This window comes from Leguminivora glycinivorella, chromosome 5 (genome assembly GCF_023078275.1).
Source record: "Leguminivora glycinivorella isolate SPB_JAAS2020 chromosome 5, LegGlyc_1.1, whole genome shotgun sequence".
In the NCBI taxonomy this organism is placed as follows: Eukaryota; Metazoa; Arthropoda; class Insecta; order Lepidoptera; family Tortricidae; genus Leguminivora; species Leguminivora glycinivorella.
In genome coordinates, this window is record NC_062975.1 from 1,150,925 (window position 1) to 1,178,206 (window position 27,282).

The following is a 27,282-nucleotide window of genomic DNA, read 5'->3' on the forward strand; positions in this document are numbered from 1 at the left end:
ATGAGTGACGGAAGCGGCAGCAGTTCTGGCAACAAGAGAAAAGGAAAGAGTCGCGATGAGGAGGGTTCTGACGAGGACACTTGGGACAGCGATGACGACGACGACACCATAGCCAGGATCCAGCGAGCGCACTTCGCCCAGGCCGCGGCCATGCGCGGCCGCCGGCGCTCCAACCCGCGCCCGCGGCCCATGAGCAACAAACGGAAACTAGAAGCAGTCAAACAATTCCACGATTTCACGAAAAAACTTAAAAAAGACACTGGTGTAACTATAAGAAGTCTTGTTGGTAACAATATATTAGAGTTAAGTGATTTTTCAAGTGAGGACAGTAAATCGGACAGTGACGGTTTGTCAGAGGAGGAGTTTGTGGTGAACCCAACTGCCGTTGAGGAGCTGAACCAGGAGGATGAGAGTTACATAGATCCAGAGACTGGTGATTTTGTACAAAGTAAGAAGAGTGTTGAGAAGCCGCCTAAACCTGCCAGTCCAGAGCCAGAGCTCGTGCCTGCCGTAGCGGAGTTACCTGAGGAGAAAAAAACATTATCTATAAGTGATATTATTAGTGATGGTGACTTAGATTTAACTAAAAATGTGGAGATTTCAGAAGTGGAAGAGAGTGAGTTGTGTCCAGAAAAGGCAGAAGAGTTATTAGACATGAAAAATGAGGGGGATAGTCAAGATTTTGATATTACAGAGAAGTTGAAGGAAATGGGTGAGATTAGTGTTAAGCCAATAAAGAAAGATGATGAAGAAGACAAACCACCTAGTGAGGAAGATAAGAACGCTGAGGCTGATGATGATGTAAGTATTATTTGTATTTCATACAAACATAACCTAAAAGTACCTATATTTGCTGTTTCTTTAGTACATGATGCAATAATGTTTGGTATGTATAATAAAGGGGGGTCAAAAGTGGGTCGAAACGGTTCGTGTAAATAGTGCACGGCATGCGCGCGGCCTGTTGCTGGAACATGGCCTGCGCACACCCCGCTTAGATCCTGTAAAGCTGAATGTAAGGGATAACCAACTTTTGACCCACCATTTTGAGTGTTGCATATTTCATAAGGTCTCTGAGTTAGCAAACAAGTTGGCTTCTAATATCCACTGTTTGTTAGGTTTCCTTTATAGTTTATAGTTTTCAACCTCATTTAGTAAAAAAGATTATTTGTAATGGGTTAAAAACAAAGAAGAAACATTCAAATAATCCACCTAATATATTTAGCTATAATTTGTATTTATTCAATGCTTAATGAAACAGCCAACCAAACCAGCATTTAACACATACAAAATACAAAAATGTATACTACAAAAGGCTACAAGGGCTCTTTTAGAAGCCAATAGAACATTACATGAAAAAAAACACATTAAGATATAAATGCAATAGTTAATACCTGGGGCCCATTTCTCAAAACTGAAAGGTACAAGTTACAGGTGGAAGTCTCTTTCCAACTTGTCATATTAGACATTGACTACCGCTTGTAACTTTCAGTTTTGAGAAATGAGCCCCTGGAGTGGGTAAACATTGCATTTCAACTGTGCGAAACATTAAAAAGGGCTATACCATCACATAATCCATATGTTTTCTTATTTATAGAAGAAACAAAATAGCAACGCGCTCAACATGAGACGAAACATCCGAGACGTGATGGATGAGAAGAATCTGGATGCATCCACCCTGGCTGCTCAGCGGCAGGAGTCGGAGCGTCTCGCGAGAGTCCAGGAGCAACAGAGAATCATCAGAGAGGTAAATATTACGATTTTAATAGTTATTTAATTTACAAGGGGGCAAAGTTTTTCTTTAACTGCTCATGCCAATATTGATACACGGGCAAGCAAAAGATTTCAACAGTCTTGTGGATAAAATTCAACTTTCTCAATTATTTTCGAAGAATCTAAAGAGCCTTCACCAGTTGGTGTGATGAAAAACATTTTTATAGGTAAACCTATAAAAAATGATGCAATCCGAAATAGGACTTTACAATATAGTCAATATAGTTGATAGCTCACCGCTGGGCGAGTAACTATAAACATCGCCGTGTCTCTTTTATTTACGCGGGAGTGATTATCTTTTGTTCGTTTTTATAGCCGATAGCTCATAGTTTACTAGCTCGCGGTGGGACCAGTGCCTAAAGGTGACAAATATAGTTCAATTTGCAAATAGATAAATAATAGAAAACTACTTGTAGGATGAATGACTGATGCTTGTGCCTGCTTTTGGAGATCTACAATTAGTGTTCAGTGTAGTAGAGGTCTTCTTTTATCTGAAAATAATATCAAAGAAGGTCCCAAGAAACCAGTAGCAGATTGTGTTTCTGCTTTACACTATTGACTTGAGCTCCATATGTAAATGTATTGTGTATCCACTGAAAACGCGTGCCATATATGACCAATGTACACTCTTTAATATAATAATACAAAAAAAGTAAAACATGGAAAAAAATGAGTAGTTGAAAATGGCCCCCAGTCATACTTGTCCACGCTATACCTTATTTTTTTTCAATTGCTGTACAGACTTGAATCATTTGTTCATTATTTTTCAGGTACAAAGACAAATAGCGATAAACCGACAGAACAAAATCCACCAGAAAACATTGTCACTATTGCAAGGAGGCTCTTCCATATTGAAGAAAGGGCCTGGACAAAAACTCAAGTATGTATTTCGAAACATATTATATTTGTACTTAGATAATTATGCATTATATTAGGCAAGGCTGCGGATTCACAAAGCTGTGCACAGAGGCGCATGGAAGGATGGGATTTTGAAACCAATCAGTGGGGCAAGATTTTACTACATACAAACCATGATGATATTGATACAATGCTAAATAAAAAACGTTCTTGCCAACATCATGCTGTTGCCTCGTAATGCTCAGCTTTGAAGCAAATGCAGCGTAAATCTGAAGCATAATAAAATCTTGTGTTACAATAAATGTGGAGTTTCATACTAATACTAAGTATAGACGGCAGCCGTAAGCGGGGGCGATAGGTCCGATCGCTGTGTCTTGCTTCAATCTACGTGTAGAAATGTCCAAAAATTTGATTATGATGTGTCATTTTTAACCCCTGACGCAAAAACGACGCGGTGTTATAAGTTTAACGTGTCTGTCAGTGGGTGTGTCTGTCTGTGACATCGTAGCTTTCGAACGGATGAACCGATTTCGTTTTTCTTTGTTTTGAAAATTGAATTAGTTGGGAGGATGAAAAACGGTTTTTCTTTTTTCATTTTTTTGATTTTTTTGTTGTATCTCTAAAATGTATAATACATTTCCAGCTTACCCAACACAGTGCTAGTAAAGCTGCCGTCTGGCGAGATGAAGAAAACCACAATGCGATCGGGGCAGGTGGAGGTGACCAAGCTCCCGAAGCCGACCACCTCTGGTGCTGCCAAGTCCATGAAACCTGATCAAAAGACTGATAAGAAAGAGGTATGGTTATATTTCTTTTTTTCATATTTCTAACTAATATTTGCTGGCGGCCTCATACGCTGGGATAGAATGCGGAAGACTGAGCTGAGTGGCTCAAGATAGAAAGGCGTAAACGACATAAAGAGGTTAGATATAATTTTAAATACAGTCCCATTTTTATGGGCTATACTTAAAGAAGCGTCTTTCGTCTTAGCTAGAGAATAAACTAAAAAAGCGCTACATTTTTTCAAAAATTTACCTATTGTTTAATTGCAGGTAGTGCGAAATAGGTTGTTAACTTGACAGCAGGTAGTGGAAATAGTGGACAGCAGCAGCGGTGAAGACTCATCATCATCAGCGTCTGATTCCGATGATTGCATCATCATGCTGTCAGGCGACTCTATAGAGTCCACTGTTTGCATGCACAAAACTCAAGAGACGACTGGTCTGGCTCAGTTGATAGTGACTCTGCCTGCTAAGTCGCGGCCCTGGGTTCGAATCCCCGTACAGGTTGAAGAGGATGCATTTTTGTCTATTTAAGTCTCATAATTCGTAACACCACGCTGGTAAATATTTGAGGCCTTTGTTCATCCGGACAGTGCCTGGACACTCCATACCTTGGACTTCCTAAACAACTGGCCGGAAGTAACGGAGAATCGGGAATTATGGAGAAAACAGCAATGGACAAAAAAAAATATTCGTTATTTTTCAGGTCTCCACGTAAAAGATGCTTACAACACGCCGGACGAACAGGGCCGAGTACTCATTAACCTCGGACATCCCGAAAACGAAGAAGACATCTTTTTAGCTCCTCAGATTGCAAGGGTCATAAAACCACATCAGGTACATCTTTTTCTACACTGAAAAATCTAAAGACGATGCGACTGGCTAAGCTATAGCTGGGCCATTTTTTTTCAAAGTTGTCCACCCTTCTTTTTTTTTGCATTTGGAATTTTTTATGTGTTTTCCACTCAGAATCGAGAGCTCTTTCAATCCTTAATAGGAGAAAAAAAGTGTCCCAAGGTTTTTTTTCTATTCCGTTACCATTTTTTCATACATTTTGTATGGCGGTAACGGAATGGAAGGTTCAAAAAAATGTTTGGAAATCTTGGGACATTTTTTTTTCTCCTAAGGGCATCGAAAGAGCTCTCGATGCTGAGTATGAATCGCGTAAAAAATACCCATGTTACAAAAAAAGTGGGGTGGACAACTTTGAAAAAAATGGCGCTATGAATCTTTTTGAGTGTCTCCAAAGGCAAATTATATACACTAAACGGCCATAAAGAATGCACATTGCATATCGGTTTTTCGTCTTCGTTGATCCACACCTCGGGCACTGGCGATCAAATACATGAAAGAAGCGCGTTCCTAGCACACAGTCTAAGCTCGTGTAGGTGAACGCGTACTATGCTTGTATGAGTGAAATATGACAGGCGGTAACTGTGAGGTAACCGAGAGCGGGTGGGCGGCGCTTTCTGCGGGCAGCGGGAATGGCCATGCTGTACTATAGTACTCTTTATTATACTGTGGTAGAGCGTTGTCTCTTTCTTGCTTATGTGACGTTAATTGTCTCTTTCCAAAGACCGATGTGCATTCTTTATGGCCGTTTATATTGCTGAAAAACTATGTTTCCAATGCCCATTGCTGAAAAACTATGTCTCCAATGCCTGTTGATAGATAATTTTAGTCCTAAAGCAGGGGCGGCTCACTCCGCGTTTCTTCCGTACATTTCGACGGCCGCGAGTTCGCGGCCCATAAAGTTTGTTAACCTTCACGCTGCGCAATAGAACTCAATGTCGCATGCAGTCCGTTGACAGGTTGTTGAGAGTGAGCCTTCTGTACTTGTACTTTTATATATTCTGTGCCTAAAGTAGAATTTCAAGTATGGGCGTTAGAATGAACTCAATTTTAGTGAGATTTCTAGTAAATGACACATTGGCGATCATTTGAGTAAAAACGTAGATACCTTGAACTCCTTGAGGTATATTAAAATAAGGTTTCATTCCGAATCATGTCATCATCTACCTACATTTTCATCAAAACGCCCAATTTGTCTGTAAAAAAGCAGCAAAATTCAAATTCTCTCATCTGGCGCGCCAACTTTTTTGATATCTGCCGCCGTTTTTACTGTCAAGAAAAGGAAGACTCTGAAAGAGAGAGTCGTGAATTGCATGCGGTCCAATACAATCCATGACTTCTCTTTCTGAACAGACTCTATGCCAGACCAAAGTATAACTGAACTTGTTACTTCCAGATCGGCGGCGTCAGATTCCTATTCGACAACATAATAGAATCCACGGAAAGATTCTCAACGTCTACCGGTTTCGGCTGCATCCTGGCTCATTCCATGGGCCTCGGAAAACCCTGCAAATCGTGTGCTTCTGCGACATATTTCTACGGCATACTAGCTCGAAAACTGTGCTATGTATTATGCCTATCAATACTCTGCAAAATTGGGTAAGTGGTTCAACAAAATTAGAATAAAACTGATACTTGTTTGGGTGTATCTTGGCATCCTCTATGGGCCTCGGGAAGACTAAATCGCGTGCTTCTGCGATACATTCCTGAGGCATACTAGCTCGAACGAAAACTATGTTGTGGTACATTATGTGTTGTTTATCAAGCTTATTAATACTTACCAAAACTGGGTAACCGACGCAGGGTCTAACCCATACAAATGGGATGTCAAAGAATAAATGTCAAATATGAAAATTGGGACCAAAATTGAACCATTTTGAAAATTTTGAAATATATCTTATACTATTAAACGAGCAATTCTTGTATATTTATTTATTTATTTATTTATTTATTTATATATTTATTTATATATACCGACGATCTCGGAAACCGCTCTAACGATTTCGCTGAAATTTGTTTTGTGGGGGTTTTCGGGGGTGAAAAATCGATCTAGCGTAGCCTTAGATCCCGGAAAACGCGAATTTTCGAGTTTTCATGAGTTTTTCTTTCGCATTTGTAAACGTAAAATATGGTCCTTAATTTCGCCGCGCGCGCATCGATTCCGCTTAGCTCAGTCGCACGAGGTCGGTCTAATGTACGCAGATAGATCGTAGGTGTCAGGGTTTCGAATCCCGGTCAGAAATAAAGTTTTTGTTTTTTGTCTTTTTTTTGTTTTTGTATTTATAAGAGTTTTTTTTTTATCTAAAGACGTGATATATTAAAATAGAACCGAGCGAAGCTCGGTCGCCCAGATATTTAGTACTAAAATGGGGAGATTGTACAAATGTACATGATTACGTGAATTATTTTCTGTTGTAATACTTTAATCGACATGGATATGACCCACTATAACTAAATACAACTTTTTATATTAAAAATTCCGATTATTAAAATAAAAGCAGCTAGGAGCCTGCTTTTATTTTGCTGACGATGAAAAAAATGTGATAGCTTCTCTTTCGCACACTTTAGCTGTCTTTAAGCGTTAGCGAAATGTTAGGTCTGTAGGTAGTCTAACCGTACACTATTGCACGATAACCTACCTTCTCAGTTGGAGGAGGTTGTCCAAATATGGGACTATAATATGGGGCACGTACCAGATTCAGACATCGCCAGATTAAAGCATGATGTATTTTCCTTGCAGGTGGCAGAGTTCAACATGTGGCTGCCCACAGACGCGGCTACCAGCCCGCTGGCGGCGCACGGCGAAGTGCGCCCTCGCAACTTTCCCATCTACGTGCTCAATGACAGCCATAAGACGTTGCAGATGCGCGCTAAAGTCGTCAAGGTCAGTTATTATACAATTCAGTTATTTTCCTTGATGTTGCAATGCACACATCAACAAATAAAAACAATGCGGCACTGGCTATATGCCTACGTTAGTGTCAAGAGTCCGACGTTATTACACGATTAAACAGGAAGTTCACGGCAGTGTTCTGCCCCCAGAGAGTTCAGTTAACGTTTTCCAAGGTACGATTTTTCTTGGACTTTATCAAGAAAAATGTATATTAGTCGTCAAGACGGCGACTCTGAGGGTATAGATTAAATTGTCAAAACTGTGGTGCTAAAAGTTATTCCTGTGTGGAGAGATGTTAGTTAAGGCATATTGTTAAGCCTGAAGATCCATTCTTTTGCTTGAATTGAAATACTTAAAAAATATAAATATAAATCGATTCCGGAAGCGAAAGAATAGTACATTACATCAGAGGCCGGGAAAATGAGGATTTCCGGCCAAGTGGGTATATACGGCCGAGCGAGCGTACGGATAGGGATACGAGGCCGGGAATCCGTTTTCACGCCGAGGCATGTATAGTGCTTTTCTCAAACATACAATGAAATAAAAAAAAATGCTCTAAAGGACAATATTTTATAAAAAAAAGTTACTTTGCAGGCCTAGGCCTGAAAAATAATATGAAATCCCTTTACAGTCCTCTCGAGTTGTTGCGCCCAAAAAGCGATACTTCCCAGCCCATTTTAAGGAACGTAAAGACAATATTTCATTGCTCTGTAAATGAGTACATGGAATTGAATTTGTGATAGCATGCATTTGATTACACTGACTTCGGATTTTATTTCACTTGTTAATTTTATTGTGCTTTGTGTATTTCATTTCTGATTTTATTTCATTTGTTAATTTTATTGTGCTTTGTGTATTTCTCTTTGTCATGTTTGAGGAAAAGCAGTTAACATTTATTTTGTTGGCAGGATTGGACAACGACCGGCGGCGTCCTCATGATAGGCTACGAGTTATACCGTCTGCTCAGCATGAAGAAGGACAAGAAGCCTCGTAAGAAGAAGAAGCCGAGCTCAAGGCCGAAGAGAAAGAGAGGGAAGAACGAGAGAAGAACAAAGATAAAGTGGACACTCTTAATGAGGACACTCAGGTATGGTTTTTGTAAGCATATACATACTTACCCCCTTATTCATAAACCTACACTAAAGTTATCAAGCCGATAAAGTTCGTTTTTCCCTTTCTATCACACCAATACGTCGGAAAGGGAGAAAACAACTTTATCGGTTTGATAACTTTAGTGTACGTTTATGAATAAGGGGGTAAAACTCCACAGTCGACTTCTACGACACCCACGGGAGAAAAGGGAGTGGTGAAATTCTTAACCCGTTGCCACACAGAGTAGGGCTTGTCCTTTTGACGCTACTTTTCCGTTCTGCCTACTCAAAGTCCCAAAGTGACGTATCTATCTATGAGTACTATTGTTGCCCAGCGGTGGGTATCAATAAATCCAATCAAATAGTTATGTTCTATGTCAGGTATGTTAAAAGATGTTTTTAATTTCGTTGCATTGTTTGTTTTGTCTCCCACAGAAGCACACGTACGGCCCATCTATAGAAAATACTCTACCTATTGAATTGCCTTTGAATTTTAATTAACTTAAAATCTTTATTTTTCCTAGGGCTCCGACGCTACCTTCCAATCAAAAATATCCGACGATTCAAAATTAGAAGACGGCGAGCCGGCCTGCAAGCTCGAGGCCGAAATACGGGAAGAGATGAAGAGAGATGAAAAGAAGAACGAAGACGCTCCTAATGACGGAGATAAAAAACTGTTGGACGGTTAGTATTTACTTTTAGGGAGTCATCATTGCATTAGTTTTAATCTGCCAAGGTAGAGAGCTGACGTCGATAGTCGTAATGTAATGTAATGTAGGTAGTCATAGCAAGAAGAATCCATTATAAGGTGCGGTATGTCCAGATCGTCAGTACCTAAACTTGGGAAATATATAATCTATCCTAGCCAGCGGCATACCACACTAGAGTGATAAACCTTATCGCGTCGGTGCGTCTCTTTCGCACTTACAAATAGTGCGAAAAGGACGCCATACGTCATAAGCTTCATCATGCGACCGTGCTTGTCCGCCAGGTGTATAGACAAAAAATTAAAAAGGAAACCTGCCAATGAGATGGTTTTGTTTAGGAAAAGCAATAAAATAACACTTTGTTTTGCATACTTTACAAAAAATTCCAACCATTATTGTTTGTTTCAGAAATGTATGAAGCGCTAGTGAAACCCGGGCCAGACTTGGTAATTTGCGACGAGGGACACCGGATCAAGAACTCTCACTCAAACATATCATACGCCTTGAAGCAGATGAGGACCAAACGCAGAGTCGTTCTTACTGGTAAGAAACAATTATTATTGATTTTTAGTCCGAACAAAGTTTTACCCCCCCATACGAAGCTCACAAAAATCCTACTCAGAACACCCAGACAGCAACTGCGCAAAATAGGAGGATTAATTACAGGACACAACACAACACCTCAATAACATAGGTATAACCAATAGCCCCATGTGCAGAGCGTGCATGGAAACCACCAAACACTTTCTTCTAGAGTGTAAACAGGTAGAAGTATATAGGAACAAGTACCTAGGTACGCCGAACACACTAAAAGAGGTATTTAGCAACCTGAAAACACTGCTAGGATTTGTAGAGGAGCTGGGGTGGCTAGAGTAGTGCTACCTCGTCAAATTCACGCAAAATAGGCACAATAGTTGTCGACTTGCGGAAAATGCACAACAAAACTAAGTTTTACCCCCTTATTCATAAACGTTCACTAAAGTTATCAAACCGATAAAGTTCGTTTGTGCCTTTCTATCACACTAATACGTCGGAAAAGGACAAACGAACTTTATCGGCTTGATAACTTTAGTGAACGTTTATGAATAAGGGGGTTAGTATGCAGGTTTCGGTATAAAAAATACGGCCCAAAATCTATAATTCACTAATACACTATTGAGTTTGCTAATTAAACTTTAGGTGGTGTAGACACGTATAGACGACCGGTCTGGCCTAGTGCGTAGTGACCCTGCCGGTTATGCCGCGGTCTCGGGTTCGAATCCCGCTAACGGCTCAGCGACGACATTGGTCTAAGCGCGACAGCGGCGAGCGGCGGCCATACATTGAAGCGAGACACAGCGATGGGACTTTTCATTCGCACGTATGCCTGCCGCTCGCCGCTGCCGCGCTTAGACCAATGTCGTGGCTGGGCCGTAAGGGCATTTATTTGTGTGATGAGCACAGATATTAAATTTGTTCCTGAGTCATGGATGTTTTCTATGTATATAAGTACTTGTATCTATACTAATATTACAAATGGGAAAGTGTGTGTGTCTGTTTGTTTATCCGTCCTTCACGGCAAAACGGAGCAACGAATTGTCATGATTTTTTAACTGGAGATAGTTGAAGGGATGGAGAGTGACATAGACTACTTTTTGTCTCTTTCTAACGCGTGCGAAGCCGCGGGCAAAAGCTAGTATTATATATATAGTTGTCTAGTACCTGCAACACAAGCCTTCTTGAGCTTACCGTGGGACTCAGTCAATCTGTGTAAGAATGTCCCACAATGATATTATTTAAAAAAAGATATACTTCACATTAGTTGTCAAAGCGGACCCTTATAAGTCGTGGCAAATGCCGGGACGCAATGAGGATGATGATTCAAAGGGGCCACTGACGATTTAGCGATATTTTATTTTTTAATTCGAATTTGCTTAAATGACAGACTTGTTTAACAGTTACGTCATCGCATAATTAAATAGCAATCATGTGGAGCGGCGTTGCCATTAAAGAGTAACTTTTCTACTGTACAGAAGGTTAAAAATTTTGTACTTTCTACAGGTTACCCGCTCCAAAACAACCTCCTAGAATACTGGTGCATGGTGGATTTCGTGCGTCCCAACTACCTCGGCAGCAAGACCGAGTTCTGCAACATGTTCGAGCGGCCCATACAGAACGGGCAGTGCATCGACTCCACGCCGCAGGACATCCGCCTCATGCGCTACCGGGCTCATGTCCTACACTCGCTGCTCGTCGGCTTCGTGCAGAGGTACACACACACACACACACACACGCACGCACGCACGCACGCACGCACGCACGCACGCACACACGCACGCAAACACGCACGCCCGCACGCACTCACACCGCGCGCGCGCACACACACACGGTCGATATAAAGATACTGACGCACACCTGTTGGAGGTAGAAAAAGAAAGTTTGATAGCAACGATTCGTTTAGAAACTGATGATTATTCGTTTACAAAAATAAATAGCATCATCCAGAACTGTAAACGCTTTCCGCACTTTTATGCCAAAATTAACAAGCTGAAATCTTGCATCTGGTTCTAATACTACTAATGTACTCATTGTACTATTTTCCCGCAGGCGATCGCACGCAGTGCTCCAATCTACATTACCGCAGAAGGAAGAATACGTACTGTTAGTACGCATGACTCCATTGCAAAGGAAATTGTACGACCGTTTCATGAACGAGGTTGTCCGTTCCACGTCGGTGCCAAATCCTTTGAAGGCGTTCGCTATTTGTTGCAAGGTACGTAACCCTATAGATTAGGTATACTTTTGATGTTGATATGTGTCGTTTTCAAATAGACAACCTTTGTTTCTTGCCACAAAAACGCATTGCCAAGTTATTCGTATAGTCAAAGAGGATCGAGTTTCTAGAGAGTTACTGCTAAAGAAAAATGTGTAGTCACAGTGCAATTGTTGAACCTCAGTTTTGACAATTTGGCCCATATTCTTAGCTTGATGTGTGTTAAAATGTGAAATATCATTATTAGCGCTATCTAGCCGATAGTCCCCAAAAGTGTATCGCCATCTAGCCCACCGTACCTTTTTAATCTATGGTTCCGAGGTACACTTTTTTCTTAGACTTTATCTATACGGAGTCTGTCTACATGTGTCTTTGGTATCGTTTAAAGATGCAAACAAATCTCGTGTATTTTGTAGGCTACAAAGGGATCTTTAATGAGACTAAGACATAAAGTCTATCCCCCTTATTCATAAACGTTCACTAAATTTATCAAGCTGATAAAGTTCGTTTGTCCCTTTCTATCTCACCAAACAGCAATACATCGTAAAGAGACAAACAAACGTACTTTATCGGCTTGATAACTTTAATATACATTTATGAATAAGGGCAATCCCTTTTGTTTGGCAGTAATGTACTACTTGAACTATTTCTGTAGTAATGTAATATCGTTTGACAGACTACAGACTCTAGTGACTATTTTGATGAATTTATAACATTTCTTCTAGATCTGGAACCATCCTGACGTCTTGTACAACTTCCTGAAGAAGAGAAGCGAAGCCAACGCGGCTATTGAAGAAGATTTAGATTTGGAAGAGCTCGGGGGTGTCACAAAAGCGGGACGGGCGAAGAACAGTAAGAATCCACCGAGGAGACCCGGCAGACCGAAGGTAAATAAAAAGTTCACCATGAGACAAAACTAGATTTGAATTATTACAACTCACGTAAAATTGTCGAAGGTCGCTCGACATGGTTCGCTCCGTAACGAGCAGCATTTTCATTGAGCACGCGCGATGCCGATGGTGACCCGACGCAGACTACGGAGCAAAACATCTCGAGCGACCTTCGACAATTTTTCGTGAGTTACCCGATTTTACATGTTTAATACGTCAGTGTCTCACGGTAGTTTTATTATTAGATTCTAATTATGTAACTTCGTGGTAGAATAGTTCCAAGTGACAGGACAGGCCTTTTTTTATGTCGTTTCTATGGTTAATCGCTTTAAAGTAAAGATAAAGAAACCGATCAACCTCTTACTTGGAAGTTAGTCTGCAGAATGCTCTTTAATTTACATAAGATATTTTTTGACAGGGTGCCCCGAAGAAACCGGCTGCAACGATACCACCCAATACAACTACTGCCCCTGTGCCACCTCGCCCCGACGCGCCCTATGGCAACCCGCCCTACCCCCCACAACCCTACCGACCAGATCAACCGCTGCCGGCCCCTACCCCTACAACTACCAGAACCAACCTCCCGGCTACTACCCCCCCAACCAACAACCCTACAACCAAAACTACCCCAGCAACTACTACCCTCAACAACCCTACGATCCCAACTACCCCAACCAGTACCCCCCGAACAACCCTGACAACACCCCAGGCTACAACCAGAACTACTGGAACAACGGCAATTACTACAACAATCCCAACTACTACAACAACCCGCAATACCCTAACAACGCCCCCCCACAGAACTACACTGGCAACCCACCAGACTTCAACAACCAACAGTACCCCCCTAACTACACCCCGACATCGACCGATCAGCAGCCCTACCCTGGAAATGCCCTACAACCTTATCAAAACAACCAGGACCAACCGGGAACAAGTTATGCCAACCAGCCCAGACCACCTTATCAAGGCTCCTACCAGAATCCACAAGAATTCCCTGAGTACCCTAACGGACCACCCGGATCTTCGTATCCCAACAACCAACCGCCGTCTGAATCTCAGTACCCGAATAATCAACCTCCACCAGGATCTTATCCGAATAATCAAACACCCTCTGGACCTTACCCTAATAACCAAGCACCACCGGGACCTTATCCGAACAACCAAACACCAAGCTCTTATTCCCAACAACCAACCTCCAGGCCCTTACCCCAACAGTCAACCCCCACCCTCTTACCCTCCCAACCAACCGAACTACCCAAACCAACCTTACCCTCCTCCATACGCCAACAACGAACCCCCCTACAACAACCAGCCTTACAACTTCCCCAACTACCCCAACAATGTACAACCTAAAGAAGAACCACAAATCAAAACAGAAGCTACTAACTTCACAACCAATGATGTCAAGCCCAACTCCGGTCCTAACGGTGGCTTCCAACGAACTACTTTCGACAACACTTCACCTTATTTGGGCTACAACAGTGGTTCAGGAAACCAACAGATTAAGAACGAATCTAATCGTGGATTCCCTGCTGAAGTCAAGAATGAAACACCTAATGCACCACCTTATGGAAACCCAGGCTACAATTACAACCAGACTAACATGCCAGGGTTTCCTAATCAAGATAATAGTACAAATGGGAACTATCCCTTCCCATCTTACCTTGAGACGAAGCCACCTCTTGGAAGCAACAGCTCAGGCAGTCCACTAACCTCTTGGCCTTTAGACTCGATTAAAACAGAAGTCGACAAACTTAAAGCAGAGGAGAAAACTGAAACGAAATCGAATCAGATGGCGAAGTTAAAATAGCGGATTTAGATACAAAGATGATCGTAAAAGATGAAGCGAAGAAAGCTAAAGAAATATCTAGTCTCGCGAAAGATAACACTAAAAAACCGACAAAAAAGATAAGAGGAAATCTAAAAGCGATGCTTCAGAGTCTGAAGATGAGGGCAAAAAGACTAAACAGAAAGGAAAAGGCAAAGAAAGTAAAAAAACAGACAAACCGAAGCCAAGAGGTCGTCCAAGACTAGCCAAAGGAAGGAAAGACAGGAAAACTTCCAAAGAAAAAGATGATTCAGAATCCGAAGATAGTGAAAAAGAAGAGAAACTGAACAGAGAAGAAGAATTAGCTTTAGTTAAGAAAGCAGAAGAAGTTACATATGATTGGGCCGCTGAGTTACTAAAAGATTATATTCCTGGTATTATAGAGAATTCCTGTAAGATGGAATTGTTCTTCTATCTGTTGAATGAGAGTATTAAGATGGGTGATAGGATACTGCTGTTCAGTCAAAGTTTGTTCACGTTGAACCTCATTGAAGACTTTTTAGAGAGGAATTATATTCCGGGCACAAACTGCTTGTGGGAGAGGAACACTAATTACTATCGTAAGTATGAAACTTTTTTTTCTAATGCGTACATGTTACTTTTTACCGATTTTTAACGTCTTTTATCGTCAGTGACACTAAAACGAGCTGGTATAATTTGAGAATGTGAAGGAATTGATATTTTTTATTATAGTTAATGTTATGTTACTTGGCCGTTGAAGGGTACACAAAGGAAAACCAGGTGCTCCATGACACCATTTGACCAATCTGTCGCCAGAAACGCTACACTTCAACCAAGCCAAGTCACACAACATTAACTATAATAAAAAACCGGCCAAGTGCGAGTCGGACTCGCGCACCGAGGGTTCCGTACAAACCTGCAAGGTTTACAAAGTTCGTTCATTACGACAATCGAGTCATAATATATATTTTGTAATGTAACTAAAAATTTAAGGTTTTCGGAATTTTTCCTTTATTTGTGCTATAAAACGTTGCTTCATGCCAAATTTCAAGATTCTAGGTCGACTGGAAGTACCCTTTAGGTTTTGATTCCCTTGCGAGTACTTGCGAGTTTCAAAATATGCAGCTTAAATTGCTGTTTCTTTTGATTGCGTTGACATAGAAGTTTGATTTTGTTACAGCTTAAAGGTATTATAGACCTGAGTATTTGGTATGAATTTCAATTTAATACCTCTACGCGTTTATGAGGAAATGGGTAGTAAGGTTAAAATTATTAAAAAAAAATATATTATGTGATGTAACTAAAAATTTATGGTTTTCGTAATTTTTCCTTTATCTATGCTATAAGACGTTGCTTCGTACCAAATTTCAAGATTCTGAGTTCACGGGAAGCACCCTGTAGGTTTTGATTCCCTTGCAAGTGTCGAAAATTTGCGGCATAAACGGCTGTATCTTTTGATTGCGTTGGCTTAGAAGTTTGATTTTTTCACAGCTTCAAGGGACAGTAGACCTGAGTAATTGATATAAATTTCAGCTTCATACCTCCACGCGTTCCTGAGAAAAAGGGTCTTGACAGACGGACGGACGGACGGACAGACGGACAACAAAGTGATCCTATAAGGGTTCCGTTTTTTCCTTTTGAGGTACGGAACCCTAAAAAGAAATCGCAGTAAGGAACCTTAGAATTGGCACGACTTTGTCTAGATTTCATTACTTTTTAGAGATAAACAAGCAGCTCCATCGAGACTTGGCTAGTTTTTTACAGAATCTTTTTGGTGGGATTTCTTTTTAATTTTGTTGTCGTATCATTCCGAATAGGCCATACGGAAAACTGGTTACTATTTCATTATTTCTAAGGTTTTGTTTAGGTGGAAATATCTCTATCAATCTACAGTTCAGTACAATATGTTGGAAGTCTTAATTTTGTTTGACACTTTACATTAGGGATAGTGCGAAAAGCGAAGAGACGTGAATGTAGAATGTATTGAACCCCGTTCTTTTAACGTCTTTTCTTCCTGCGCAGACTCAAATTGCATGTTTCTCTTTTAAAACGATTAAGCCGTACAAAAGTTTCGAACAATTTGGTTAAAACGCATCACTTTTCAGGTCTCGATGGCTCAACGCACGCTTTAGAGCGAGAGAAACTAATAAACGAGTTCAACGCCAACCCTCACATCTACCTATTTCTCGTCTCCACCCGGGCCGGGTCGTTAGGCATCAACCTGGTGGGCGCCAACCGGGTTATCGTGTTCGACGCTTCTTGGAACCCGTGTCACGACACGCAAGCCGTCTGCCGAGTGTACAGGTAGCTATCTAACTAGTATAAACTAATAAACGAGTTCGTCAACACACTTCTATCTGTTCCTCGTGTCAACCCGCGCCGGGTCGCTTTGCATCAACCTGGTGGGCGCCAACCGGGTTATCGTGTTCGACGCTTCATGGAACCCGTGCCACGACACGCAAGCCGTCTGTCGAGTGTACAGGTAACTAAAACTAGTTAGTATAAACACTAGTTAGTAGCTATGTACTAATATCCATGCTAATAATATAAATGGGAAAGTGTGTGTGTGTGTTTGTCCGTCTGCCGTGAAGGAAAAACGGACACACGAATTGACTTGAGTTTTTTAGTGGAGATAGTTGAAGGGATGGAGGGTGACATATGCTACTTATGTCTCTTTCTAACGCGAGCAAAGCCGCGGGCAAAAGCTAGTAAAATATAATAAATGAGTAGAATAATTAATAATGATGATGGAGACAGGCCATGGCCATAGGCATTATGTGATAAAATAACGCAAACTACTTTTATTTGCTAAAATTGTCTCGATGATTATTAGTCGCCTGTAAAAAAATCAGAGTCCACAATAAAAGCTCATACAATTTTCAAATCTAGGGTCAACAGACATATTCTGAACGAGCTCACTCCATCGTAGGCCACTTCTTTGCCTTTGGCTAGTCTGTGGCCAAGAGTAAGCCCATTTATTCCCCCGCGGACGCTCCGGCTGTGGAATGAGCTCCCTGCCGAGGTATTCCCGATGAACTACGGTATGGGGTTCTTCAAAAAAGAGTGTACAAGTTTCTAATGGGTCGGCAACGCGCATGTGACACCCCTTGAGTTGCAGGCGTATACCTTGGTATGTAAAAAAAGCTTGTATCAAAACGAAATATTTTCCAAACACTTATATTATCTTTTCCCCACAGATATGGGCAAAAGAAACCGTGCTTCGTTTACCGGTTTGTCATGGACTGGTGTCTCGAGAAGAAGATCTACGACCGACAAATCAACAAACAAGGCATGGCTGACCGCGTAGTCGACGAGTGTAACCCGGACGCCGTGCTGTCTATGAAGGAAATCACTAATCTGTGCTTCGATAATGACGAAAAGGTACGAATTAGTCGGTTTCTACTTCTAACTTAGTACTGTGGCCGACAAATCGACAAACAAGGCATGGCCGACCGCGTGGTCGACGAGTGAAACCCGGACGCCGTGCTGTCTATGAAGGAAGTCACTAATCTGTGCTTCGATAATGATAAGAAGGTAAGAATTAGTCGGTTTCTACTTCTAACTTAGTACTGTGGCCGACAAATCAACAAACAAGGCATAGCCGATCTCGTGGTCGACTAATAAATCCTAGACGCCGTGCTATCTATGAAGGAAATCACTAATAAGTAAAGACTTAGATAATGATGAGGTAAGAATTAGTAGATATTTACGTATTTATAATTATATTTTTACACAAAACTGCCACAAGAGGGCACCACTAGGACAAATAGTAGTCCATAAACATAAATTGTAAAAACTTGTGCCGCGACCTCTCTACCGTAGTACTGCGGCCGACAAATCAATAAGCAAGGCATAGCCAACCGCGTTTTCGACGAATGTAACCCAGACGCCTTGCTGTCTATGAACAAAGAGGATCGAGTATTATAGAGAGTTACTGTCGAAGTAAAATGTGTAATCACAGTGCATAGACTGCCATCTCTTGACACAGGCTTAAAACTTTTGAACCTCAGTTTTGACAATTTGGCCCATATTCTTAGCTTGATATGTGTTAAAATTACAAATATTTATATTAGCGTACCCCAATGGTGTAATACCATCTAGGCCACCGTACCTTTTTCTGTATGGTACTGAGGTACGTTTTTTTCTTAGACTTTTATCTGTCTATACGGAGTTATATATGTCTTTGCTATGAACTAGTATACTGTAACAGTTCTTGTGTGATTTAAATAAATAAATGAAGAAAATCAATAACATTTGCTTTGATAGTGACGAAAATGTGAGATGTAGTTTATACGCACCATTAATATGTTTGTAAACATGTTGATAATATTGTGTTTAAAAACCTTTAAAGCGTGAGCTACGCGTTATTAAAACGAAACATAAATTGATTCACATTACGTCGTAATTGCTTTGCCAGCGGCTATTAAATCTACATCTAATTTAAACCGTAACGAAAGCAAACGTTATTAATTGTTCAATTTATTTTTTAATCTCAACATTAGTAAGTTGCGTAATACAGCGAAAATAATATAATCTTGCTACCTATTATTACGAAATGCCCTTGGCGTATTACTTTCCACTGTTCCACAGTACAGTCAGCGTTAAATACAGTCACCGGCATAAGTAAGTGATGATTTCTGTACCTTGTATATAAATCGCTATAAATCGTTTGACAATTTTCGACATACATGACATTTTAAAATAATAAAGGGGTAGGCAGAACACATGACACTAAAGGTATAGCAAATAATCATCTGTGACATTGCATTGTTTTTTTTTTTCGTATGACATTTCAAATAATTAATGTGACAAGGTATAGAAATCATCACATATGCCGGTGACTGTACATTGTGACGGTCAAAGCGCCAAATATATCGGAACAGACGTCTCTTTCATTTGCAAGTGCGATAGACAATGTTTCATCGTTTATCGCGCGACCATGCTATCGGCGCTGATCTTTATTATTATGCTAACAAAAGTGTGTTACCATATATGGCGCTTTGGCCCTGTCACAATGTATGACGCCGACTGTACCTACTTAAGAGAACAGAGAACCTCGATACTCCATCCAAACTTGTCTTCATTCTCCTTCCTGTAAATAAGCTTGCCTCCCAGTCAAATCAGCTTTTTTAACCCTTAAATGCATGAATTTTTCTTTTAACGAGATATTAATATATGTGATAGACAATGGTTTTCTGACTCTTGGAAAAATAAAAATTTTTAATACCGATTTTAATACTATATCAGTGTTAGAAGTTAAATAGGCTAAAACTTATTTATATAAATATATAATTATTGGTAAGTTTTATTTGTAAAGTTTTACTACTATAAGAAAGGTACACTATTTGTGAGACCCCCATGATAAAATGTTTAAACATAAACTAATTACTAACTCTGAAAAAATCTGCCTAAATCCTTAAATAATAAATAGTAAATCATTATATTATTTAATTTATTTAAAAAATAATAATAAATACTGAATATTAATTAAGCTATAAATGTGATTTTGGATAGCTACAGCTTGAGTTATAGGCCATCAAATATATGATGCATATATACATCACCATGCATTTAAGGGTTAAGAACTGTCAAAACGAATTTAAACAACCTGCTAATATGGAATTTATATGAAACTAGCTTTTGCCCGCGGCTTCGCTCGCGTTAGAAAGAGACAAAAGTAACCTATGTCACTCTCCATTACCTTCAACTATCTCCACTTAAAAAATCCTGTCATTTCGTCGCTCCGTTTTGCCGTGAAAGACGGACAAACAAACAGACACACACACTTTCCCATTTATAATACACTAGCTTTTGCCCGCGGCTTCGCTCGCGTTAGAAAGAGACAAAAAGTAGCCTATGTCACTCTCCGTCCCTTCAACTATCTCCACTTAAAAAATCACGTCAATTCGTCGCTCCGTTTTGCCGTGAAAGACGGACAAACAAACAGACACACACTTTCCCATTTATAATATTAGTATGGATAATTGTGTAAACATATTTCCAATAATGTCTACCCAATCCATGAGTCTCAATACAAAATTCTATTTCAGAAGATAAAAGAACAGAAACATTCATAGGTTTATTAAGTCCAATCAGCCATTTATTGGCCTCGTCGCTAAGGGTGATCAGGTCTTCTGTAGGTCCATTGGCATAGCGCGTCACGGGGCAATCCGTTTATTTCAGACAACATATGGTCCAATTAAAATAACAGTACAATTAAAATAAATAAATCACAGTCACAGGGACAATACTGACATTTTTTTTCTGTTTATATTATAGCATTTTAAAAGATAAAATCTCTATTATGTGCTGGATGTGCTGTTTTGTTTGTGCAGTCTCGCCACAATTGTTGCAAACCGGGGACTCTACCCATCCACACCGGTGTTTATAGTAAGCACAGCGACCATGGCCAGTACGGAGTCGGTTGAGGTTACACCAGTTTCTGTTCTTTGCCATACGACTAAATAAAATAAGAAGATAAAAGGCCACTGCCTTATGCTCTAATTGCGTAATGGTACCGTGAAGTTTTTTCTCCATATTCGTTGATCTGAATCTAGAATTAGTCACACAGTCGGCCGTCTCTCATTTCATTTGTATTAAAAAAAAAACTAGAGATTGGTCAATTGTGTGTGGTAAAACTTATTGCGTATTTGTTCAGATAGACAAATTGAAATAAGCTTCCTTGGAAAGTAGGTTAATCAAACCTTATAAATTACATAGATAATAATAAAGCAAGATTTTTTTCCTTCGTAACTCGATCTTACTACTATATTTTTTTATCGTTGAAAAATCTTGCATTTGTGAATTCAAGTTCGATCACTTTTGAGACCATTGTTACAAATATAAATATTGAAATTTTGTTATTGGTATTTAGAAAAGAGATATGCATTTAGAATAACTAATTTTTAACAGGCTCTTGGTAATTTATTGAATTTATTAACACATCAATTCTAAGGATTTCAAAAATCTAAAATTTTGAATACTTTGTCGTTTAGGAAGTGTCTCAAGCATTAAATGTTGGTCATTAATTGAAATCTTACTTCTCTTTTTTGATTGGCCAGTTGGATTATCGGCTCTTAGGCTTCGTCATTTTTTCTTTAGTATATGCAAAGAGGATCGAGTATTATAGAGTTACTGTCAAAGTAAAATGTGTAATCACAGTGCATATACTGCCATCTCTCGACACAGGCTTATAACTTTTGAACCTCAGTTTTGACAATTTGACCAATATTGTTAGCTTGATATGTGTTAAAATGTCAAATATTAATATTAGCGCCATCTAGCTGAGCGTTCCCCAAAGGTCATAACGCCATCTAGGCCACCGTACCTTTTTCTCTAGAGCTTTGAGGTATGTTTTTTTCTTTGACTTTATTCGTCTATACGGAGTTACATATGTCTTTGGTATATGATACATATTTCAGTTTGAAATCGTTTAAATGGTACAAATTACTTTAAAATAATAATTTGTTGCAGGAATCCGAACCCAAAGACCTATCAGAGCATAAAGACAAGTACCTCGACGTATTAATGCAGGGCATCATACAACACCACAGCAGGCTGCTTAGCAAGGAGCCTTTCCAACACGAGTCTCTACTTGTGGACAGGAAGGAGAAGAAACTGTCCAGTGCGGAGAAACGGCTGGCTCAGAGAGGGTAAGAAATATATAATTGATAGAGCGATCTGAACCCAAGAATCTGGGAGAGTGAAAACTGTAGCTATACTTAGCGGCCTAGCACAACTTGCGCTCTGAAGCTAGAGAGAGAGAAATTGCGCTTGATGTATCATTCTTCCGCATGAGAATGAAAGGTGTTCTTTCTAGACCACTTGAGAATAGTTAAATACAATAATTTCTTGTAAAGACACACGGATGAAATAAATAAATATTATAGGACATTCTTACACATATTGACTGAGGCCCACGGTAAGCTCAAGAAGGCTTGTGTTGTGGGTACTCAGACAACGATATATCGTCACTACTTTTAAAAAAACTTGTATCTTCGTCTGTCAATGAAAAGAAAATTGTAGTAAGTATGTATGGAATGCATTTAGACTTACTGCGTTTTAACTTTGAGGAACAGCGTGAGATACGAGATTTTTTAAAAGTAGTGACGATATATAATATATAAATACTTATATACATAGAAAACATCCATGACTCAGGAACAAATATCTGTGCTCATCACACAAATAAATGCCCTTACGGGGATTCGAACCCGGGACAGCGGCGCAGCAGGCAGGGTCATTACCGACTGCGCCAGACCGGTCGTCAAAATAAGAATGCGATAAGAGAACATATTTTACCTTTTTTCCAACGTTTCGGTAAGATTGCACTACTCTTCTGCGACCACGGCTAATGCAACATGGCCGAAACGTTGGAATAAAAGGTAAAAAATGTTCTTTTATCGCGTTAAACCCGTAACACCCGTGCGTGACTTTAAAAAATGTGTACAAAACGCGTGAATTTAAAATGAAGAAGTTTGACTTTGTATTAAGTAAGCTTTTTGTGTGCACTATGTAAAATCAAAGAGAATCAAGTATTATAGAGAGTTACTGTCGAAGTAAAATGTGTAATCACAGTGCATAGACTGCCATCTCTCGACACAGACTTAAAAGTTTTGGACCTCAGTTTTGACGATTTGGCCCATATTCTTTAAAATGTCAAATATTAATATTAGCGCCATCTAGTCGAGCGTCCCCCAAACGTGTAACGCCATCTAGGCCACCGTACCTTTTATATGGTCCTGAGAGGTACGTTTTTTTCTTAGACTGTAGCTGTCTATACGAAGTTACATATGTCTTTGGTAAAATGAAGTTTCCATGCTTCTTTTGTATATTTTTAAATTAAAGGAAAAATGGAAAAAATCACACCTCCGGCAGGGGGCCGATTTTTGAGTCTCACTGTCACTAAAATACCGGTTGAAAACCTGCCTATTATTTTTAGTGACAATTTTCTGAATTCGAACGCGTGAGACTCAAAAATCGGCCCGCAGGACTCGAACCTGCGACCTTTGGCCTTGCCGGGGCCATCGCGCTTCCAACTGCGCCACGGAGGCCTGCTGGATGTGTACGAATTTATCCATGCCTTCCCTCAGTTCTCAACCGCCTTAGGGTGGCGTTATAGCAAACATCTACCCGTAAGAATAGATCTTAACAGATCTTTTTCTTTTGTAGTTATTCTCCTATTTTAAATGCTATTTCGTTTCACACAGATACGAGCTAGAAAAGAAGGCGGCCCTCGCGCCGAAGCCGACGACGGCGTACCGGACAGTGCGCACGGCGGACGGCAGCGTGGTGCAGCGGCCCGTGGGCACCGTGCGGCCCATGCAGCACGGCGCGCGCTGGATCCCCGCCGACGTGTGGCGCCGCCAGGGCATGACCGCGCAGGAGATGACGCTCCCGCTCGGTAACTATAACCACACTAAAATAGGGAACTTGACTCTTCTTATAATATGTTATACCATGCAGCACGGCGCGCGCTGGATCCCCGCCGACGTGTGGCGCCGCCAGGGCATGACCGCGCAGGAGATGACGCTCCCGCTCGGTAACTATAACCACACTAAAATAGGGAACTTGACTCTTCTTATAATATGTTATACCATGCAGCACGGCGCGCGCTGGATCCCCGCCGACGTGTGGCGCCGCCAGGGCATGACCGCGCAGGAGATGACGCTCCCGCTCGGTAACTATAACCACACTAAAATAGGGAACTTGACTCTTCTTATAATATGTTATACCATGCAGCACGGCGCGCGCTGGATCCCCGCCGACGTGTGGCGCCGCCAGGGCATGACCGCGCAGGAGATGACGCTCCCGCTCGGTAACTATAACCACACTAAAATAGGGAACTTGACTGTTCTTATAATATGTTATACCATGCAGCACGGCGCGCGCTGGATCCCCGCCGACGTGTGGCGCCGCCAGGGCATGACCGCGCAGGAGATGACGCTCCCGCTCGGTAACTATAACCACACTAAAATAGGGAACTTGACTCTTCTTATAATATGTTATACCATGCAGCACGGCGCGCGCTGGATCCCCGCCGACGTGTGGCGCCGCCAGGGCATGACCGCGCAGGAGATGACGCTCCCGCTCGGTAACTATAACCACACTAAAATAGGGAACTTGACTCTTCTTATAATATGTTATACCATGCAGCACGGCGCGCGCTGGATCCCCGCCGACGTGTGGCGCCGCCAGGGCATGACCGCGCAGGAGATGACGCTCCCGCTCGGTAACTATAACCACACTAAAATAGGGAACTTGACTCTTCTTATAATATGTTATACCATGCAGCACGGCGCGCGCTGGATCCCCGCCGACGTGTGGCGCCGCCAGGGCATGACCGCGCAGGAGATGACGCTCCCGCTCGGTAACTATAACCACACTAAAATAGGGAACTTGACTCTTCTTATAATATGTTATACCATGCAGCACGGCGCGCGCTGGATCCCCGCCGACGTGTGGCGCCGCCAGGGAATGACCGCGCAGGAGATGACGCTCCCGCTCGGTAACTATAACCACACTAAAATAGGAACTTGACTCTTCTTATAATATGTTATACCATGCAGCACGGCGCGCGCTGGATCCCCGCCGACGTGTGGCGCCGCCAGGGCATGACCGCGCAGGAGATGACGCTCCCGCTCGGTAACTATAACCACACTAAAATAGGGAACTTGACTCTTCTTATAATATGTTATACCATGCAGCACGGCGCGCGCTGGATCCCCGCCGACGTGTGGCGCCGCCAGGGCATGACCGCGCAGGAGATGACGCTCCCGCTCGGTAACTATAACCACACTAAAATAGGGAACTTGACTCTTCTTATAATATGTTATACCATGCAGCACGGCGCGCGCTGGATCCCCGCCGACGTGTGGCGCCGCCAGGGCATGACCGCGCAGGAGATGACGCTCCCGCTCGGTAACTATAACCACACTAAAATAGGGAACTTGACTCTTCTTATAATATGTTATACCATGCAGCACGGCGCGCGCTGGATCCCCGCCGACGTGTGGCGCCGCCAGGGCATGACCGCGCAGGAGATGACGCTCCCGCTCGGTAACTATAACCACACTAAAATAGGGAACTTGACTCTTCTTATAATATGTTATACCATGCAGCACGGCGCGCGCTGGATCCCCGCCGACGTGTGGCGCCGCCAGGGCATGACCGCGCAGGAGATGACGCTCCCGCTCGGTAACTATAACCACACTAAAATAGGGAACTTGACTCTTCTTATAATATGTTATACCATGCAGCACGGCGCGCGCTGGATCCCCGCCGACGTGTGGCGCCGCCAGGGCATGACCGCGCAGGAGATGACGCTCCCGCTCGGTAACTATAACCACACTAAAATAGGGAACTTGACTCTTCTTATAATATGTTATACCATGCAGCACGGCGCGCGCTGGATCCCCGCCGACGTGTGGCGCCGCCAGGGCATGACCGCGCAGGAGATGACGCTCCCGCTCGGTAACTATAACCACACTAAAATAGGGAACTTGACTCTTCTTATAATATGTTATACCATGCAGCACGGCGCGCGCTGGATCCCCGCCGACGTGTGGCGCCGCCAGGGCATGACCGCGCAGGAGATGACGCTCCCGCTCGGTAACTATAACCACACTAAAATAGGGAACTTGACTCTTCTTATAATATGTTATACCATGCAGCACGGCGCGCGCTGGATCCCCGCCGACGTGTGGCGCCGCCAGGGCATGACCGCGCAGGAGATGACGCTCCCGCTCGGTAACTATAACCACACTAAAATAGGGAACTTGACTCTTCTTATAATATGTTATACCATGCAGCACGGCGCGCGCTGGATCCCCGCCGACGTGTGGCGCCGCCAGGGCATGACCGCGCAGGAGATGACGCTCCCGCTCGGTAACTATAACCACACTAAAATAGGGAACTTGACTCTTCTTATAATATGTTATACCATGCAGCACGGCGCGCGCTGGATCCCCGCCGACGTGTGGCGCCGCCAGGGCATGACCGCGCAGGAGATGACGCTCCCGCTCGGTAACTATAACCACACTAAAATAGGGAACTTGACTCTTCTTATAATATGTTATACCATGCAGCACGGCGCGCGCTGGATCCCCGCCGACGTGTGGCGCCGCCAGGGCATGACCGCGCAGGAGATGACGCTCCCGCTCGGTAACTATAACCACACTAAAATAGGGAACTTGACTCTTCTTATAATATGTTATACCATGCAGCACGGCGCGCGCTGGATCCCCGCCGACGTGTGGCGCCGCCAGGGCATGACCGCGCAGGAGATGACGCTCCCGCTCGGTAACTATAACCACACTAAAATAGGGAACTTGACTCTTCTTATAATATGTTATACCATGCAGCACGGCGCGCGCTGGATCCCCGCCGACGTGTGGCGCCGCCAGGGCATGACCGCGCAGGAGATGACGCTCCCGCTCGGTAACTATAACCACACTAAAATAGGGAACTTGACTCTTCTTATAATATGTTATACCATGCAGCACGGCGCGCGCTGGATCCCCGCCGACGTGTGGCGCCGCCAGGGCATGACCGCGCAGGAGATGACGCTCCCGCTCGGTAACTATAACCACACTAAAATAGGGAACTTGACTCTTCTTATAATATGTTATACCATGCAGCACGGCGCGCGCTGGATCCCCGCCGACGTGTGGCGCCGCCAGGGCATGACCGCGCAGGAGATGACGCTCCCGCTCGGTAACTATAACCACACTAAAATAGGGAACTTGACTCTTCTTATAATATGTTATACCATGCAGCACGGCGCGCGCTGGATCCCCGCCGACGTGTGGCGCCGCCAGGGCATGACCGCGCAGGAGATGACGCTCCCGCTCGGTAACTATTACCATAAAGCGTCTTATATTGACCGGGATATAGA

The 27,282-nt window shown here is 42.3% G+C and overlaps 2 protein-coding genes across 2 annotated transcripts in view; both read left to right on the forward strand.

Annotated features, from left to right (window-relative positions):
• LOC125226423 (helicase ARIP4-like) lies at positions 1–8,649 on the forward strand. Its single transcript, XM_048130406.1, has 10 exons — positions 1–801; positions 1,595–1,744; positions 2,541–2,650; positions 3,272–3,425; positions 3,711–3,849; positions 4,117–4,247; positions 5,659–5,829; positions 7,003–7,146; positions 8,064–8,242; positions 8,628–8,649. The coding sequence occupies exons 1-10, from the start codon at positions 1–3 to the stop codon at positions 8,647–8,649; spliced, it is 2,001 nt and encodes a 666-aa protein (XP_047986363.1).
• The window catches only part of LOC125226729, a 24,958-nt gene continuing 5,784 nt past the window's right edge, over positions 8,109–27,282 (forward strand). Inside the window, 13 exon segments of the mRNA XM_048130814.1 lie at positions 8,109–8,242; positions 8,771–8,930; positions 9,362–9,496; positions 10,994–11,201; positions 11,540–11,705; positions 12,431–12,592; positions 13,014–14,379; positions 14,382–14,510; positions 14,513–14,986; positions 16,493–16,691; positions 17,585–17,768; positions 21,861–22,039; positions 23,597–23,790. Of these exon segments, the coding sequence (XP_047986771.1) occupies positions 8,867–8,930; positions 9,362–9,496; positions 10,994–11,201; positions 11,540–11,705; positions 12,431–12,592; positions 13,014–14,379; positions 14,382–14,510; positions 14,513–14,986; positions 16,493–16,691; positions 17,585–17,768; positions 21,861–22,039; positions 23,597–23,790 (3,460 nt within the window). The 5' untranslated portion in view covers positions 8,109–8,242; positions 8,771–8,866.